The following is an 18,573-nucleotide window of genomic DNA, read 5'->3' on the forward strand; positions in this document are numbered from 1 at the left end:
AAGATTTAAATAAAATAGCACACATAAAAGCTTGCAAATGCTCCCCTCCCCCCCAAAAAAACTCTGTTCTCTATTAAAGTGCTGGTTGCCAAAAAGGAAAGGGGTGAGGAGATGAGCAAAATGGGTGAAGGGTAGGTGGGAGATACAGGTGTCCAGTTATGGAATGAAGAAGTCACAGGAATAAAAGGCATAGTACAGGGAATATAGTTAATAATATTGTAAGAGTGCCCTACAGAGGTAGATGGTAGCTACGCTCGTGGTGAGCACAGGACAACGTATAGAGAAGTTGAGTCACCACGTTGTACACCCAAAACTAACATAACATTGTGTCAACTATATTCAAATAACAACTTTTTAAAAAATCAATTCTCTATTCATCCGCTCATTTGACAAATATTCACTGCCTGTCTATTATGCAAAGCACTATTAACTAATGTCTTCCCCTGTCTTCCTAAGGTCTTAGAATAAATATGTATCTTAAAAAAAGTATTGCACTCAAAAGGGTGCTGTTTAGTATGTGGGAAAATCAACTTGAAGTTACCAAATTTTTCTATATTTGAGGTCATGGAGACCACTGTTAGAGAACATACCCAATTTGTAAAGAGGTTTTCAAAAAAACACTTTTTGTTTCCAAGAACATATTCACCATTTATGTGACACAACCACAGCTCTGGACTTAACTCCATGGCTCTTAGGTCTAACTGATTGGTGAGTTGCAAAAGCCTATGATGCAAAACCCACGAATGAAGAAAAAGGAAGAGGTAAGTGATTGACAATAGTAGCTGCAGCATGCTGACACACTTCTGGGGCAATCGCCTTCCTGTCCTGGAGGAAAGCGAGGTGGAGTTGGGAGATTGTGGGAAATGCGGGAAAACGTTTTGGTCTTAGAGTGCAGAGTAGAGGGAGTTAAGAGTTAAGTGAATTGCAAAATCTCTGCCAAATGTGAGTTATTGTGATGTGAAGCCTGTCTACTGCTCTAGACTCTCACTCGGGCTTTAATTCCAGAGCTTCTTTTGCAAAAACACAACTGGTGGGGCTCTTCCCATGATAAGTCCACATAATAAAACTGGATGATCTATTTCAAGAAGAAAGGAAATTGGCACCTATCACCTGAACTTCAGTTCCACTGTAAGGGCTGAATATGTGACTCCCAGCTTTTCCACGACTCAGTTAGCGATGGGAAAACTGCTTTCCTAAGTGAAAAATCCTGGACTTGTACAGAAAATCACAGTATGTGTACAGTGATTTAGGACTACCCTCCATGATATATGCTCTAATTTCCAGGGTGATAATGTACAGAATGTAGAATCATGTGCCAAAATCAATGCTTCTATTTTCAGACTATGGTTTAAGTAAGTTTACCTATAACAAAAGAATTGTTGTTGTTGTTTTAAACAATTAGTGGTTACCAGGGGTTGGGGGAGGGGAATACCAGGTCATTATTGTTTAATGGGTACAGAGCTTCAGTGTGGGGTGATGAAAAAGTTCTGAAGACGGATGGTGGTGACAGTTACACAACAATGTGAATGTACTTAATGCCACTGAACCTGTCCACTTGGAAATGGTTAAAATGGTCAATTTTAAGTTATGTATGTTTTACCACAATAAAAATCTTCGAAAATGTTATTAGCCTCAAAAATGAAAACACATAGAAGAACGTGTTCCTGGTTATAAATCCTCGTTCACTAGACTGATAATAAAATAAAAAATCCCTCAACGCAACTATGTCAAAACGATCATCCAATTAGATCTAAGTGAATCATTAATATAACAAAAGCATTTGTCATTGTGGAAAACCAGTAGTCCTGCCAAGAAGTTATACCTATGGAATTTTATACACACACACAGACACACAGACACACACACACACACACATTTATGGCTAAGAATGATAATAAATTTGCATAACCATATCTTTATGTAGTCAAACAATAAAAGAAACCACAGTGGGGGGGGGAGTCCATATATAATGCACACTTGAGAACCCTTTACTATAGAATTCTCAGACTTACATGCAATCTCCAGGAATAGAATATATTAGAACAAAATAGCTGAGAGAACAGTCTGTATTTTGAATCTCCCCCACACACTATCCCTCACCCCAGAAAATTGGGCTCATTTCCGTTTGCTTACCACCAGTCCTAGTACGAGGGTGCGGACTCTCTCTCCTATCTCTGGAGAAATGTCATTGCCAAACTGCTGCAGGGTAGTAAGGAACCGTTTCAGCTTACTGAGCTGCCTGGCGCCACAGGCTGGGGGCAGCTGTTGATTAGCCAGAGAAGAGGAGGAAGAAGAGGAAGGCCCATTGCTAAAGCCATTGGGCGGCGAGGGGGCGCCATTCAAGGCTGTGGGTGAATGGCTCGTGCCATTAGTTACTGTCAAGAGCACAAAATCAGAAAGAAAAAAAATAAATAAAATTACAGGGACTATGCACAAGGAAATTATAACCCAGCTCCATTCCCTTTAAATCCAGCGGATCTCATAATTTAAGAACCATTGGGCCTTTGCTGTAAAAATACCCTGACTTCACAGAATTACCCCAGGTTCAGGTACTCTGTACCTAAGTGGGTCTAACTCCTCACAGTGCAGGAGGGTATTGTACACGGAAGCTGGTAATAAATGGGAGTCGGCTGTAACACAGGGACAGCCCTGCCTCCCATGTGCACATATGCCAACCACCTGAAATGTTTCAAACATAGAACAAACAGCGCTTGGATGTCAGCCTTTTGTCACAGGCTTACATCAATATAACGGGACCATTCCTTTCTAAACTGTTCCCCTAGAGAAAGTGTACATTTGGTGGAGACTAAATTTATCACTGAACATTTTTAATCATGTTTTGTACACACAACTGACAGCTGTGTTTATAGAAATAGGACTTTCAAGTTTTAACCTTATACCACCCAATTAGAAGGCTATTTTCTCCCCCTCATATTTCTTAACCACTTCTTTAGGGAAAATGCAAATTTCATATAAGAAGCCAAATGGATCTGGTAATTATCAAAGAGTTATTTCAAGAAATCGAAAAGGGACATCTCATTCCAGCCAGTAGCATGGATTGGTGGTAATTTGATAACTTCGTTTCTGATAAAATTTATTTGAACAGCAAGATAATTTCTAAGAACGAGGCTAGAAAATTTGGCACATTTCTCCCTGAAGAAAATGTTGATTTCATCATATTAAGTCAATTAATTCGACAAACTCATGTTCATCAACCCCATCTTTTTAATATAATTTTGACAGATCATCTCCCAACAGCAGTTTGAAGCTATCTTAAGTACTCTATTATTCTTAAAAGTTTCAAGATAATGAAATGGTCCCTTGTCCCAAGTAAGCGCCAAAGCAGCCTGTCTTGGAATGATTGCTCACTAGGACCTCTCACAGGAGACATATGCCTATCCCTGTGGCTTTGGGTAACAACACACCAAATACAAGATGACAGGGTTACAACTTGGCACTGCGGCAGCCTCCTGTTCCTTACACGTTTGGAAAGGTCTTTTAAATGGCAGTGTGACGCTGCATAAACAGCCTGGGATGTGTATTTTGCCAATCCCTTCTAATCCCATGGATCTATCTGTTTTTGCCTGTGAGTTAGTCTTCATTCATATAGACTTCATGGCACGTGGTCTGTAAATAGCATTATCTGCAGCAGATAGCATTTATTGGTTTCACAAATCCTTTATGACAATTTTAACCAGGACTTTGAGATGGGTGAAAACAAAGCTTTCCACTCTCCCTACTGGAACATACAGGAAAGGAAGGGAAGTTGCTCTTCAGTCAGAATGTTCAGTCCTCTCCTTGGACAACCCAGAAAGCAAAACGCACCACCGGTTCAGAACACGAGGCCTGAGCCGAGCTGGAATTGAGCAAAGGTTCAAAGACAAGAAAGATGCTCCTGATTTCAGAAAGTTTTCTGTATGTGACGGTTGCCTAGAGCGATACGTTCCCTTCTAACTTAAGGACGCTAGATTTGAGTCGCCTTTGTAAATAAGAGGAGGAAGTGGTATTAGAAGATCAGAAGCAACCTGGAAATAACTGTAGAATATTAGCATGTTCCAAGTCAAAATGTACAAATCAAAGTCAGGAGCTACACGTTAAATCAAACGAAAAGTTAAGGAGATAACAAATGGAGTCATGGACCAAATGGATGCAGTAGTCTTCACTGCAGAAATCAAAAGCAGACTACAACTGTGAAGCAAAAATGAAAAGGCAGCAAATATTGGCGGTCAACAAACTATGCCTAAGATGCTACACATCTGCCCAGGCTCAATACCTACTCACTGGCAATTAAATGATTTGGTGTGTGGGGGGTGGGGAGGGGAGGGGGGCGCTTACTTCTGCATACTACGTTGACGCTGGGTCTTATCTTCCCTTAATTTTTATTTGCAGGAAAAAAAAATTAAGACTTCAAAATGGAAACAGGAAATGCAGAAATGCCTACTCACAAGTCGTCGGTGTAAATGAACTCGTTCTCGGAGCTCCTTGAGTTGTGGGGGGAGGTGGCATGGTAGGAGGAGTCAGCCTAGACGGGGTCTTCACATCCACAGGTGAGTCTGGCATCGTGGAGTGCTTCTCAGTCCGATCTGGAGGACGCCACCATGAACAGGTTATTTTATTCCTTAAGTACCTTTGCTTTTTTTTTGTTTTTTTTTTTTAAGTAGGGTTCATCTTTTTTACAAGCAAGTGAACAGAAGAAACCTGACGTCTCCTATCAATAAAATAGGCTTATCTACTGAAGTTTAAATCAGGACTTTATCATCCAAACCCCACTTAAGAAGGTGTAGCACAGATGGCAGGACCTCATTTGTAACTGGGTTATTTTACATCCTATTGTTATTTCTGGCTTGGGCAGATGCTACCTTGGTAGTGTTATATGCAACAGCACAACTTCACTCGAAGCTGAAGCCAACATTAGCAAGAGCTAAAAAATAGATGGGGAAGTAGAACAGTAATAAACCCTTTAGCTCAGAAATGACACAAATCTGAAGTTCTGTTATGCAGGTGAGATACTGGTAGGAGCCAGCATGTTGCAATGATTTTTTTCGGAACACCTGCCATTCCCTTTCCGTGCTTAGCTCCTGGCCTGTTAGGTGAAGCAGGTCATGTCTCCCAGATACACCTCTCACTTCAATGTTTCTCTGCCCTGTTTGAAAAAATCACGACATAAAGGCTGCACTTCACACAATGAAGATAAACTATTGTTTATTCAGAATTTGTTAAGTTTGCGACCCACAATTTAAAAACATGGGATCAACACTGCAATTAATAATCTCACACAGAGTAAGAATGAAAAAATCCCCAAATTGAGAGCTAAAAAGAACTAAAACCCCTCCCTATATTTTTTTCATGAGTGTGTGACAGATATGGAGAAATTTCCTGATTACTCAATAATGAACATTTGAGCTTCAGGACTGTTTCCTCTGAAGTATACTTTTCCTTTGATATTGTGAACTGGTTTTTTCTCAGTCCAATCTATTTATCAAAGTGACAGCCTCCAATAAAAAAAAAAAAGTGGGTTTTGTTTGTTTCTTTATTTTTTAAATTTTTTGTTTGTTTCTTTAGATCCACTTTTCTACATTGTGTGCCTGAGTGAGTGCGCACACACACACACCCCCAAAAATGTCTGAGGTGCTTCTAACAGTATCAAGCACAGATATTTCCCACTTGGACTTTTTGAAAAGTAAAGTAACACAGACTATTGATCAAGAATGAGTCTTTTAAAACATTCTGATAACCATAGGGAGAAATTCTCAAAAATTACTTAAACGCCTGTTTTTTTAAAGAAATGAAAGATCCAAATGACTACTCTGGCAATTCCAAACCTAGCTCACACTTTTATTCCAGAGCCAACTCATAAGACTTGGGTTGCCATAGACCAGACATTTTAAAGTTGAAATAATGCTGATACTGTATTAGGAAAAAAATGTGATTAGAAGAATGACAATACAATCATCGTCCTACGAAGAACACTCTGATAACCTAGGACCAGGGTCCCAAATACTTCATCTCGACTGCTGGCTGAGTAACAACTAATGTCCCCTCAGTAAGTAAGTGTTCTGAGCGACAGGATGGTAAAAAACACACAATGAAGAGAGCATTTCTACCACCATCTTCCTGTTCAAAACTCGTCTTCATCTCGCTATGTCAGAGCATCTTACCCCCAGAGTCATAAAAATCACTCATTCTAGAAGCATACAGAAGTTAGGCAGGTCTAAAATCGCTTTTTCGACATTTAAAAAAAAAAAAAAAAAAATCACTGCCCAGTCTACTCACCTCAACCAACCTCAGCAACAAGGGAATAAATAGCTTTCCGCTTATGTTGCAGCTGAGGGAAGAGGTACGGCAGTGAATACAAGTCTCCCTAAATAAAGGCAAATATTTCTGTCATGCCAGGGAAGGAGGGATGGAGGGAGGCTTGCCAGAGTCGGCTGGGAGATAACAGTGGGAACTGCTGGTCCATCTGGTTTTCATTCTGCTAACACTCACGCCGAACTGTTAGAGAAGGCAGTCCAGATACACAGATTTGAAGCACGTGGTTGCACAGAGAAAGAGGAAGAGCAGGAGGGGGCAGGGGGAGTGGGAATAATGACAAAATAAATAAATAAAGCGATGGGAGGAAGAAGGGAGAGAGGAAAGACCAAAACAGGGAGAAAAGTGCCTACGTGGGGGGAAAGTTACTCTCGATGGCTTCGTCGACCCCAGAAAGCTGAGCTTTGGTGGGCACAGCCCCTCCACCTGACTTACCTTGATGCACGTCTCGAGCAAAACCTCAACCTCAATACATATCGTAAACCCTGCTCTGCTTTATTCTGTTTGCTGACACTAAGGAAAAAAGGGGGATAGACTACAAAATTGAATTAAAAAGATTTCCTCTTCAAAGTCGGATGATCTTAATAATAGTAACAACAACAACAATAAAAGGTGGATGAGTGATTTTTTTTTTTAAATCCTTGAAATGAAATCAATCCTTGAACAATAACCACTGAGCCAAGAAATTAGCAAAAACACCACTGCTCCTAGCAGGAATATATAAGTTCTAACTGGAATATATGGATATGTGTATATATATATTTAGGATTTTTGACTTTAGCCAGATTTCTGCGATGGTTAGCTTCACTCTGATCAAATGGAGTTCCAACCCAGAGGTCCTACAAACTTAGACAAAGTGAGACCATATGTAACTCATTCTGTGCTGTTCAGTGCAATCAATCCAGGCGGGGATCGATGGTGAAGTAACCAGCCAGGCCTAACCCGTACACACACACACACACACACACACACACACCCTCTGGAGTAGAGAGATTTAAGATAAATTCAGAAAATGTGTTTCAAGTATGCTGAGTTCTGTTGCATTTGTTTTGGATTACTTAAAAAAAAAAAGAAAAAAGAAAAGAAACATTTTGAAATATATATTCTTGAAACTTTTATAGCAAACAGCAAAAGAGCTATGATTCAACCACAGAAGTATTTCACTCCACTTCAAATTAGAGGACACAGTAAAACCGATATTAAGTTAGAATATTTCTTATGCGATTTTTTAAGTTTATGAAAATTACACCGTTCTTAGGCGTAATTTCTATTTTTAGTTGCTGCAGGGGAATGCTGACATTTATTGAAAGGCTGACATAAAATGATAAAAAAAGGAAAAAAAGGTAGGAAGGAAAACAATCTCTATCAGAGCAGGAAGGTAGGTACAGCCAAAAGGACTGACTTGACTTCTTCTACCTTAACGAATTCACACCGCTTCTAAATAAAGATCTCCCCTATGTGGTAACATTTCGACTCACATGGCAAATATCCAACACATATGTACCAAAGATGGCTGAAACATGGAAGAAAATGTGGCGTATATAAATACATTACTGATACCATTTCAATATCCAATTCAGTGTCAAGGCCTTCTAGAAGTGGTATGTTTTCCATTTCCTTTTTCTTTTCTTTCTTTTTTTTTTTCTTAAAGTGAAAAGAAAAGGTATAGCATAATCTGCCATAGCACTTATTTTACTTTTAGTTAGTTCAAACAGTTCCAGATGTGTTTTTAAGGTACGAAGACTAGGCATTCTGTATTTTCCAGGTTTTACCTACTAGCCTAGAGATGATTAGTGCAAATAGGAAGGGCAGGGTTGGTAGACAGAGCATCTTTTTCTCTCCCAGTTCATCATGTCAATTAAAACAGAAGAACGAGCTATGTCCCAGAGATGTTATGGATTGAGAAACCTCTCGGCTAATTGGGGGTCAGCGCAGAGTGAGTCTGCTCTGAGTAAGTGCCGGCTACAGGAGCTAGATGTCCAATAAGAGGAGTGAGCCCAAGTGGAAGTGATACTACTCCTGAAAAGGAGAAGGCAGTTGGGGAGGCACAGAACTGGGTACGGAATTTGATTCTTATTTCTATGGAAAATACAGCAAATATGGGCCTGGCAACAGAATCATTTAGTGACTCCAGCGTCTGGGGGCGAGACGCTACAGGAGACCGTCTGCAGACCAGAATGGTGGCCATCCAGCCTCCTAAAGGCTCCCATCTCATTTCCCCACTGAGCACTTCTGGAATGTTCATTGCTGCTCAGAACCCTTGAGTAACACCTGAGAATGAAAGTCAAATGCTAACACTTTGAGCATGCTTGGGATGATACAATGGAAGACTATTTGGAATAATAGTCCAATTTCCAAGTTAGGTAGAATGTTTCAAATGTAGACTCAACCATCAGTAGTAGGTCCTCAGGCACGTTATCCTGAGCCTCAGCTCCTCATAAGAAAAGGGACGTAATCCTGTCTGCCTCATCAGGACCCTGACACAGTGCCTACTCATGCCAAGCACCAACACGTGTGCTCTCCCTTCCCCTGTGCCTGCCTCTCTGTGAGCCATTCATGGCTTTATTTCCAACATCTTTCCCCCAAGTCTATGCTCCATCTCTACAGGGCACCTTGGCATTCACTGGCTTCTCCGCCTCTCTTGTTGTGCTGTTGTTTCCTTCATCTAGGAGGATCTGCTCCATCTATCCCATTCTTCACTGCCCATTACAGATCCGCGCACAGTTCTTTTCAGGTGCCCTGAGCACCAACTATATCATATTGGCTCGGCCCTTCTTTTAGCAAGTACCACAGCCTATGTGTGGGATCATTGTGTGTCTGCCGTATGTGCATGTGTTATGCACCCAATCACCCCAACCAGGGAAAACAAACTTGACGGCATTTCTGTTTAATGCTTCATTTGAAAGATAAACACACAACCATCAACAGCACATAAATATATGATTAGAAAATGGACTGTAGGTAACATGGGAAGATGCTGGGGACCTGAAATTTAGTTCAATTCTGTGATCAACTTACGTGGTTTTAGGCAAGTGTTAAGTCCTGTCTTATCATAGGTGTCTAATGACGTTTTTTTTTCTGAAACAAAAATATGATCTTATCCATTCCGTGATTTAAAACCTTTGGGACTGAGTGGCCCATTGTCCACAGAATACAATAGAAGCTCGTTAGCTTATGTCACAGATACTGTTGAGTTCCTACTGTTGAGTTCCTCCTTCTCCCTTTCTTGCTTGCTGGTAAGTCCTGATTTTGTTCAGGTGCACAATTCTCGGGGAGCAGATCCTCCTTCTTTTAATCAGGTTGTCCCATTCCCTCTATCAGCAATAGGTGAGTACTGTGCTCTAATTCTGGACAATGGGTCATGAAGGGAAGTATATGGAGGAAGTTTTAGGAAGGACTTCCTCGCTGTCTAACCAGAGACCCAAGGGAGAAACAGACCCTCTTCTCCTGATAGGCACTGTTCTATCTGTTAAGTGATTCCTTCTTTGGAGTCTACTTTTCGTACCCATAAAATTAAGCATCTTAGATTATATGACCTCAGGGATCTTTTGCAAACTCTAATATTCTCTGGTTTCTTTCTACAGATATGGCTTATGTTCATTTCAAACACAAAGAAGACTACCCAGAGAACATAAATCTGACAATAAAGGGACCACAAAATTATTCTGAAATTGGTGATTATAACCAGACTTCCTCTAGTCACATAAATATCTATGTCCACAAGAATGTGTCTGCATAGAAATCTTTTCCCACAAACATGATAATTAGCATCTATCTCTCATTTTCAAATACATTTTCAATCCTCATTACTAAATCTCCACCAATGATTTGGTTGTCAAATAACCCTACCAACATCCACTTGTCCCTGTTGAGTTACCATCAAGACACCCACTTTCTTTTTTTTTTTTTTTAAGATTTTATTTATTTATTCATGAGAGACACACAGAGAGAGGCAGAGACATAGGCAGAGGGAGAAGCAGGCTCCCTGTGGGGAGCCCGATGCAGGACTCGATTCCAGGACCCCAGGATCATGCCCTGAGCCAAAGGCAGACGCTCAACCGCTGAGCCTCCCAGGCATCCCAAGACTCTCATTTTCATAGCCCAGGTTAAAAGGGTACTCCACACTCACTTCACTCCCTCCTCATTTCCCATTCCATCTTTTGCATACTTCCCATGGGCACCTAGAAGACTCTGCCTAGAATGTTTCCCTTCCCATATGGGGACCTCCCATACCCACTAACCTCATAGCCACAGTGGAAGCCACCGTGTTCTTTCATGACCTTGTACCAAGATACCAATGGAGGCTCAGGTGCAGCACCTCATCCAAGGTGGGCAATGTCAGTCATTCAACATTTTTACTTTCAGGTTTGAAGGAAGAAAGACAATCCCACTCCGGAGGTAGAAAGCTACACTGTCTCCTGCCTTCCACGTCTAGAAAGCAGGTATTTCATGAAAAAGAAGGCCACTGACAGGCAGAAAGAAATGATGAGAGATGGCAAGAGATTATCCCGATAATGCTAAATCCTTCATGCTACGAGATCCTTAGCGCTGGCTACATCTCTAAAAACTCCTACAAAGTGATCTTCCGACAGAGTCTAGTCAGTCAGTCCCTCCCTTGCCTAAAACCTAGTTCAAGTTACTTTTCACTTGAAACCAAAGAAGTCAGACTGAAATGATACTGGAATGTAGCAAGGTATCCTCCTAAATCCCACAGAAACTCCTCAATTATCACTTATTAATCCAAGAAACCCTGGGTCCTTGATCTAGCATCTCTGTAGCATCTGACGCTGTTTCACCACTTCCTCCCTCCCAGGTTTCCACAATTCTGACCCTCTCCTCATTGTTCTCGGGCCTTCCTGGCTGCTCCTTCTCAGGCCCCTTCATGGCTCACCTTTCTCCACCTCTGGATAACTCCTGGTATCTCCTCCAATGTTCCTTCACAGTTCCTCTTCAAATTTTCACTCCATACCTTTTCCTTAGTGACTTCATTTGTGTGGTGATGGTCACCCCATGGCCCTTATGTAGATGATTTCTATCTATACCTTCACCCCTACCACCCTTCCGAATTCTATACCCAACCATCCAGAGGGCTATTCACTTCAACAGCCTGGATTCAAACCATCCTCATCCATCATCTCTCACTTGGTCTAATCAACAACCCACTGAATGGTCTCCCTGCCCCGTACCATTCATCTCTGTTCCATTCTCCAAATCACATGGTCATTTCACCACATATATCACAGATGTGATCAGAGATCTTACTCCTCCTCCTTCACTCCTCTCGTCTTAGTAATCTTCAAAGACCTCTTATAATGTGAAGCATAAAGTCCATGTGTCTTAATAGGGTACTGAAAGACCTTTGGGACCCATCTGATTCCTATAACTGCTCCAGCCCATTTTTACTTCTCCCTTCCACTCCCATCCGCACCTCTGAACTCCATACTGAACTAATGCGGCTCGTGGATCACTCAGGCCTCCCTCATACTGCATCCTCTCCTTTCCCTAGAATATTCTTCATCCCCACAGCTGCCTGGTTAAGTTCATCATTCCTTTAGAACTTCTTAAGGAGGCACCTGGGTGGCCTAGACAGTTAACAGTCTGCCTTTGGCTCAGGTCAAGATCCCAGAGTCCTGGAATTGAGTCCCGAGTCTGGCTCCCTGCTCAGTGGAGAGTCTGCTTCTCCCTCTGCCCCTCCCCACTGCTTGAAATCTGTCTCTCTCACACACTCTCTCTCTCTCATAAATAAAATCTTCAAAAAAGATAAAACTTCTTTAGGTGTCACTTCAGAGACCCTCTGCTGACAACCCATCCCCAGCTGACCCAGACAGCCTCCTATTACCTCATCACCCTGTCTAGATCCCTCTTATAGCACTGACCACACTGTATTTAGAACCAAGTCAGTCTCTCCCTCCAGATCATAATTTATTCAAGGATAATGACGACATTGTTTTTATATTCTCAGCACTCTGCACAAGGTGCTCAATTTTAGTATTTTAAATGAGTACATATGACTATAATGTCAAAAGGGATGTCTATAGTCACAACTTTGAGACTCCGGAACTTTCAAGAGACATGATAAATTTAACTTAAAATCATCTCTGCCTTTGTTCTATCAGCCTAAAAGAATTCTAAAAAGAACTTCTATATTCTAAAAACATTAAATCACCAAAGATAAATCTTAAAAAAAAGGGAAAAAAAAAAAGCACGAGTAAATTATTGAATTCACCAGCCTTCCAGCAATCACAACATATTCTCTAAAGGCCTTTTATATAATATTTTTAAAAAGGCTTATGTAAGGCAATTTATATACATATAACCCACAGTCACCAACAGCTCCCTTTTTTACAGTAATAGTGCAATCATACATATGCACATTCAAAACAAAGAGAGAAGCATATTATGAACCAAAATATGCTTTTCTACATTCCACAAGTTTTTCTGTTGCTTGTCTATGGATGGTGGGATGACACATTATTTTTAATTTCTTCTTGCTATTTTTCTCATTTATTTAAATGTTCTACATAAGAATGCTTTGTTTTTACAAGCAAAAAAATATACACACACCCAAAAAAAACTTATTAGGGTAAGTCACTTAGAATAGGGCATGGACACTGTACCAAATACACTGCATGTTTTGTGTCATTTTAAACCTCACAATAAGAAGGCACTACAGAGTTGCCCATCTTATAAAAAGGAACTGAGGCCCAGAGGGTGGGAAAATCTGTCCGAGATTACAAACCAGAACTCATTCCAGGCCTTCTCAAAGTTCAGTATCAGCTAAAACTAATGTTATTTTATACATGATCTAGAAAACTGAAATAAAGACACATTCTGTAAATGTTAAATTTGTGAGTGAGCAACTGGAACTTCCTCTTCCAATACGGCTGTACTGTCCACCGGTGAGCACATACATTTTAATCAGAGTCAGATTTTAAAATTTAGTCCCTTGGTCACAGTAGCCTCATTCAAGAGTTCAACCGCCGTGGCTGCATAGCTGTGGCTAGTGGCTACCCTGTTAGAGAACGTGGCCCTGGAACACTTCCATCATCACAAAATCACAGTGCCAGACTGGATACTGGCTCCAAGGCAAGAGTCCCTGGAGGTGACAATGCAGAATGAAAAGAGTAGGGATGAGGAGGAGGGCCTTTGGCTTCATCCTAAATACTTTCAATCCCATTCAGGTATTTTTTTAAGATTTCTTTATTTGAGAGAGAGAGAGAGAGAGAGAGAGAGAGAGGGAGAGCACACAAGTAGGCAGAGTGGCAGGCAGAGGGAGAGGGAGAAGCAGGCTCCCCCTTGAGCAGAGAGCTCGACGTGGCACTTGATCCGGGGACCCTGTGATCCTAACCTGAGCTAGGGCAGACTCTTAATGGACTGGGACACCCAGGCACCCCACCCCCATTCAGATCGTTTACTTGTTTTATACATTGGGTTTCTGCATATGATTTCATTTGGTGGCTAAGCAGTAGAAAAAAAACAATAACTTGAAGCCCAATGACTATAAGTAGCTCTCAGCTCTGAAAAAGTGGGAGAGGAAGACAGGTAATCAGTAAACACCAGCGGAAATGCACTAATGAAAATGTAGCCAAGGACTCAGTCCTGGAATAAGCCAGTCAGAAGCTGAGCCAGCAGCGAGAATCTGTAATCAGATAACAGCCTGAAGACCAACGTCACAGCTTTAAAGACCATGAACTTGGGCTAAGATGGAAGACAGGCAAAAATAATAATAATAATAATAATAATAATAATAATAATAATTAATTTAAAAAATTAAAAAATGAGGTGAATCCACACGAATCTATCATTATTTCTAGAAAAATGGCTTTAATAATGCTTGGGTCAAAATTTTAAAGATAAATAAATAAATAAAGCAAGCAAGCAAGCAAGCAAGCTTGGGTCATGTCCTTATGGGAACAGTGGGAATTTCCCTTCCCTTCCTCTTAAGCATTTATCTAGCTAGTACTTGACATATTTCTCTTGGTTTTGAGTGTCTCCCCAACCATAGCATCAGCTTCGTGAATGCAGAAATTTCTACCTGTTACCTCCAGCCTCCATAGCATTAAGAAGAGTGCTTGAAACAGTAAGCACTTGATTTGTTGGATGAGTAAGCAAAGCTAGTTGTTGACAAAACAGCCAGAGCCCTATTAGAAACTATGGTTATGCAGTGGGAGACAAAGGGTGAGGGAGGCAGACAGGAGACATGCTGGAAGACACACACCCGTTTAAATGGAGGGAAACATGCTTAGTAGAAGCAGGAAATAGTCTCAAGCACTCTGCTTATTTTTTGACAAAGATGACCTGCAGACCATCAAGAGAAAGCACTAAGAACATTAACAAGTACCCAAATGGTGGTTCTATCTAGAAAATTCTATTACTAACTTCCTAAAATATGGAAAGGACCTCTGGTCATGTGAATGGGGACATGGGGAGGCGGACCAGGACCCCAGGCATCTATCTCTGTTAGTTCCTTAGAAATGTCATCTCCCCCACAGCTGTCACCACCTTTACTCCTGTGATGCCTGCCTCCAAGTCTGAGAACCACTTTCTGGAGGCCACCAGGTGGGTATCATGCAGCACAGGGCTTAGCTACTCCACTTCAACTAGCACTGTTCCATGTTTATGTGCTCTAGGCATTAGTGTCTTTTTAAGATTTCCTTTGGGGGGAAAAATGGGGAAAAAAAGTCTCCTGTTTGAGAAGAGTTTGAACCCCCTCGCACAGGCAGCCAGCAAATGTTCGCTGAATGGCTGTGATAAAAATACTTATTAAGGAAAAACTAAATTATTCAAATGCACAGAAAAGTAACTTCTGCTTATGTAAGGAGCAGAAAAAGACACAAGTATCGCCCAGGGCCCATAAATTGAGCGTAAGTATCTACAGAACACCCCGCTGCCAAACTGCAGAGTATTCCAGAAAGTGGGAAAGAAATCATTAAATAATAAGTGATGCAAACATTTTACAATCTTTAAATATGGACAATCTTCTTCCAGTAGTATCTGTCTCACTTGCCAGCGTTAAGGGCTATTAAGAAGGCTTGTGGAGCTGCCACGGAGGACAGTACACGCAGCCACTGCTGTCAGTTACCATCATCCAGGTAAGAGCTAGTGAATCAAGGCAGAAAATGATGAAGGTACCCAGGGTAAGTACCTGTGGCTAAATCGCAGACAAGTAAGTAGTAGGAGCTCAAATGAATATTTGTTGACTTTAATAGAATGTATGTACTCTTTAAAAAAAACAAAAACAAGTAGTAATAGTAGCTCAAATTCCCATTAAGGCAATTGGGAAAGCACTGAGATTTTTTTTTTTCTTTTTTTAGGCAGTTAAATGATATGCTCATTTCTACCTTATATTATGGATATGTATGGAGCAGGGAAGATATAGGGCAAGAAAGGCAAGAGAGCTGGAGTCCTGGTTGGCAATAGCCTCGGCTAGAAATAATACAGGCATCCAGCATGGAAGTGGCTCTTTAGAATGGAGACAATAAGATTCTGGAGACATTTTTTTTTTTTTTTTTTTAGTCTATGTCAAATTCACAGAGCTTGGCAATAAATACAATTAAACTTTGGGCAAGTAGGAATCTAGAGGTTCGTGGTAATGTCAAAAACCAAGACAGAGCAGAACCATTTTTGAAAAGAATCATTTGTGAAAAGGCAGGATAAGTCAAGTCATAGTTTACTTAGAGATTTCCCTGCAAGATTCTGTTGTTCTTACATAGAACATCCTGAAGGTCATCTTCTTGCAGGTGGGCCGCCACCAAATTCTTCTTCCTCCTAACTGTGCTTCTCCATTGCCAGGAGCACCCTCAAGTGCCACCACTGCTACCCTGGACTTTCTCAGGAGCTGGTTGGTGAAACCCTTTACCCTAACTAACCCTGCCATCAGTTTATCCCACAACAGGTAGGACCAACAGGCAGGATCATCTTGTCAAACAAAACTATTCACTCACTTAAATGAAAGCATTTCTAGAAAGAAAAAAAGAAAGGAAGGAAGGAAGGAAGGAAGGAAGGAAGGAAGGAAGGAAGGAAGGAAGGAAGGAAGGAAGGAAGGAAGGAAGGAAAAAGGAAAGAAGAAAGAAAGAAAGAAAGAAAGAAAGAAAGAAAGAAAGAAAGAAAAGAAAAAAGAGAGAAAGAAGGAAGGAAGGAAGGAGAGAAGAAAGAAAGAAAGAAAAGAAAGAAAGAAAGGGAGGAAGGAAGAAAGAAAAAGAAGAAAAGAAAGAAAAAGGAAGAAAAAAAGAAAAAAGGAAAAGAAGAAAGAAAAAGAGAGAAAGGAGGAAGGAAGGAAGGAAAAGAAAGAGAGAGAGAGAGAGAAAGAAAGAAAGAAAGAAAGAAAGAAAGAAAGATAGATAGAAAGAAAAGAAAAAGAGAAAGAAAGAAAGAAGGAAGGAAGAAAGGAAGCAAGGACGGAAGGACAAGCATTTATTCAAAACTACCTGAGCCATCAGGTACCATCTTAGGGAGAGAAGACAGTGGACACAAAAGAAACATCACTGCCCTCAAGAACTTTCCATTCCAATGATCGGATCAAGTTACTTCCCTAATTCAAAGTGTTTCAGTGGTTTAATCTTTACTCTCAGGATAAAATCCAAAACCCTTTAAATGACCTACAACCTAGACAGATTTAGTCTGTGCGGCCTCCCTATCTCATCTCACATCTCCCTGGTTTTATCGGTTGCGAGCTTCGCCTCACCTCGGGGCCTATCAGCCTGGAAAACCCATCTCAGCTCAAATTCACTTACTCAAGGAAGGCGTCCTTGGTCTCTCCCCAGTCCCCAGCGTTGTAAGCTCCCCGATACCACCTAATTGCTCTTTATGAGGCTTTACTGCAACTATTACAAAGAACTGCGTCCTTACTCGTTTGTCTATCACCCCCTACCAGACAGCAAACCGCTCTGGGATGGCAGGGAGCCTAACATTCCACTTCGTATCATTTATCAGCTCAGTCTCGGACTTTAGGACGCTGCCGAGAACCTAGCACAACGGCGGACACACACAGATCATTTTCCAAGACCTGGAGGTACAAGCGGGGCCAAGCAGTTATAGTCTTTATTCTCCTTAAGAGGGATTTCAAAGTTTCTTCAGTGATCGTGATATTAAAATAATGGTGATAACAATGGGCACCCCTCCTGTCTATTATACCCCATTCCCATGTCAGTGAGACTTCCAATGACACCATTCCGCCCAAATCCCCCAACAATAGCTACAAACTCTAGTGACTAATCCAAAATACTGTTCAATCTTTATCTTACTTGGGTTCTCAGCACCACTTGATCTGTTGGGCCGCTTCTTACGCCTTTTCTCCTGTGGGGACATTCTTCTAGTTGTCGCTAGGAGTTTTAGTGAATTTTCCTGGCCTCTGGCCTCTCCGCCAGGGCCTCACCTCCTCCTCTTCTCCACTGGCTTCCTCCCTCTAGTCTCTGGTGCAGGCCTTCCCATCTACTGCAACAAATCCTGCCAGCGTGCTCTATCTTCAGGCGAAGGACTCTCTCCTGAGAACCAGACAAGGCATCTAGCTTGCTTCACAACCCCTTGACACCTGTATTTAGAAGCATATCTAACATCTGACTTAGGAAATCTGGGCCTCCTCCTATATATCAACCTCTGTGCTTTCAGTTGCCCAAGCCCAAGGCACCACAATCCTCCTCAGACTCCTCCCTCCACACCATTCTCCTTCCACGTCCAATCCATTCCCTGTATCCTATCAATTCCACTTCTAAGTACATTTAGGATTCACCCTTAGTTGCTCTGGCCTGGGCTTCAGAACCTACAGAGCCTCTGAAGGGTTTTCCCTACCTCTGGTCCCTCTCTGCAAAAAACCCCCTCTCCTCCTTGCTTCTAGAGTGGTATTTCTAATACACGAATTTGACAAAATTGTCTTAAAATGCTCCTACAGTATACAATCTACTTAAAATCTTTCTATAATTATAAAAGTTGATGAGGATGAAAGAGGAAGGTCCTTATCTTTTTAACCCTCTCTCTCCATTATCTAAACAAGGATTTTGTACACAAGAGGCCCTTGGTTTGTTTGGTTTTTTTAACTTTTCTCTCTTTTTTTTTTTTTAAGATTCCATTTTTGCTAAGCGATCTCTATACCCCAATGTGGGGCTCAAACTTACAACCCTGAGATCAAGAGTCACACCCTCCACTGACTGAGCCAGCCAGGTGCTCCCTAAACTATTCTTTAAAAAATTAAATTATCAAGATGTCTGTTCTGCGTCCATTTAGTATATACTATAATCATTAGATATAATGTAATCCCCAACCAAAATG

At 41.2% G+C, this 18,573-nt stretch overlaps 1 protein-coding gene across 1 annotated transcript in view; it reads right to left on the reverse strand.

Annotated features, from left to right (window-relative positions):
• RUNX1T1 (RUNX1 partner transcriptional co-repressor 1) overlaps positions 1 to 18,573 on the reverse strand; it is a 134,581-nt gene that overhangs the window by 54,526 nt on the left and 61,482 nt on the right. Inside the window, 2 exon segments of the mRNA XM_025433700.3 lie at positions 2,134 to 2,375; positions 4,446 to 4,583. Of these exon segments, the coding sequence (XP_025289485.1) occupies positions 2,134 to 2,375; positions 4,446 to 4,583 (380 nt within the window).

Source organism: Canis lupus, chromosome 29 (assembly GCF_003254725.2).
Source record: "Canis lupus dingo isolate Sandy chromosome 29, ASM325472v2, whole genome shotgun sequence".
NCBI classification, from domain to species: domain Eukaryota; kingdom Metazoa; phylum Chordata; class Mammalia; order Carnivora; family Canidae; genus Canis; species Canis lupus.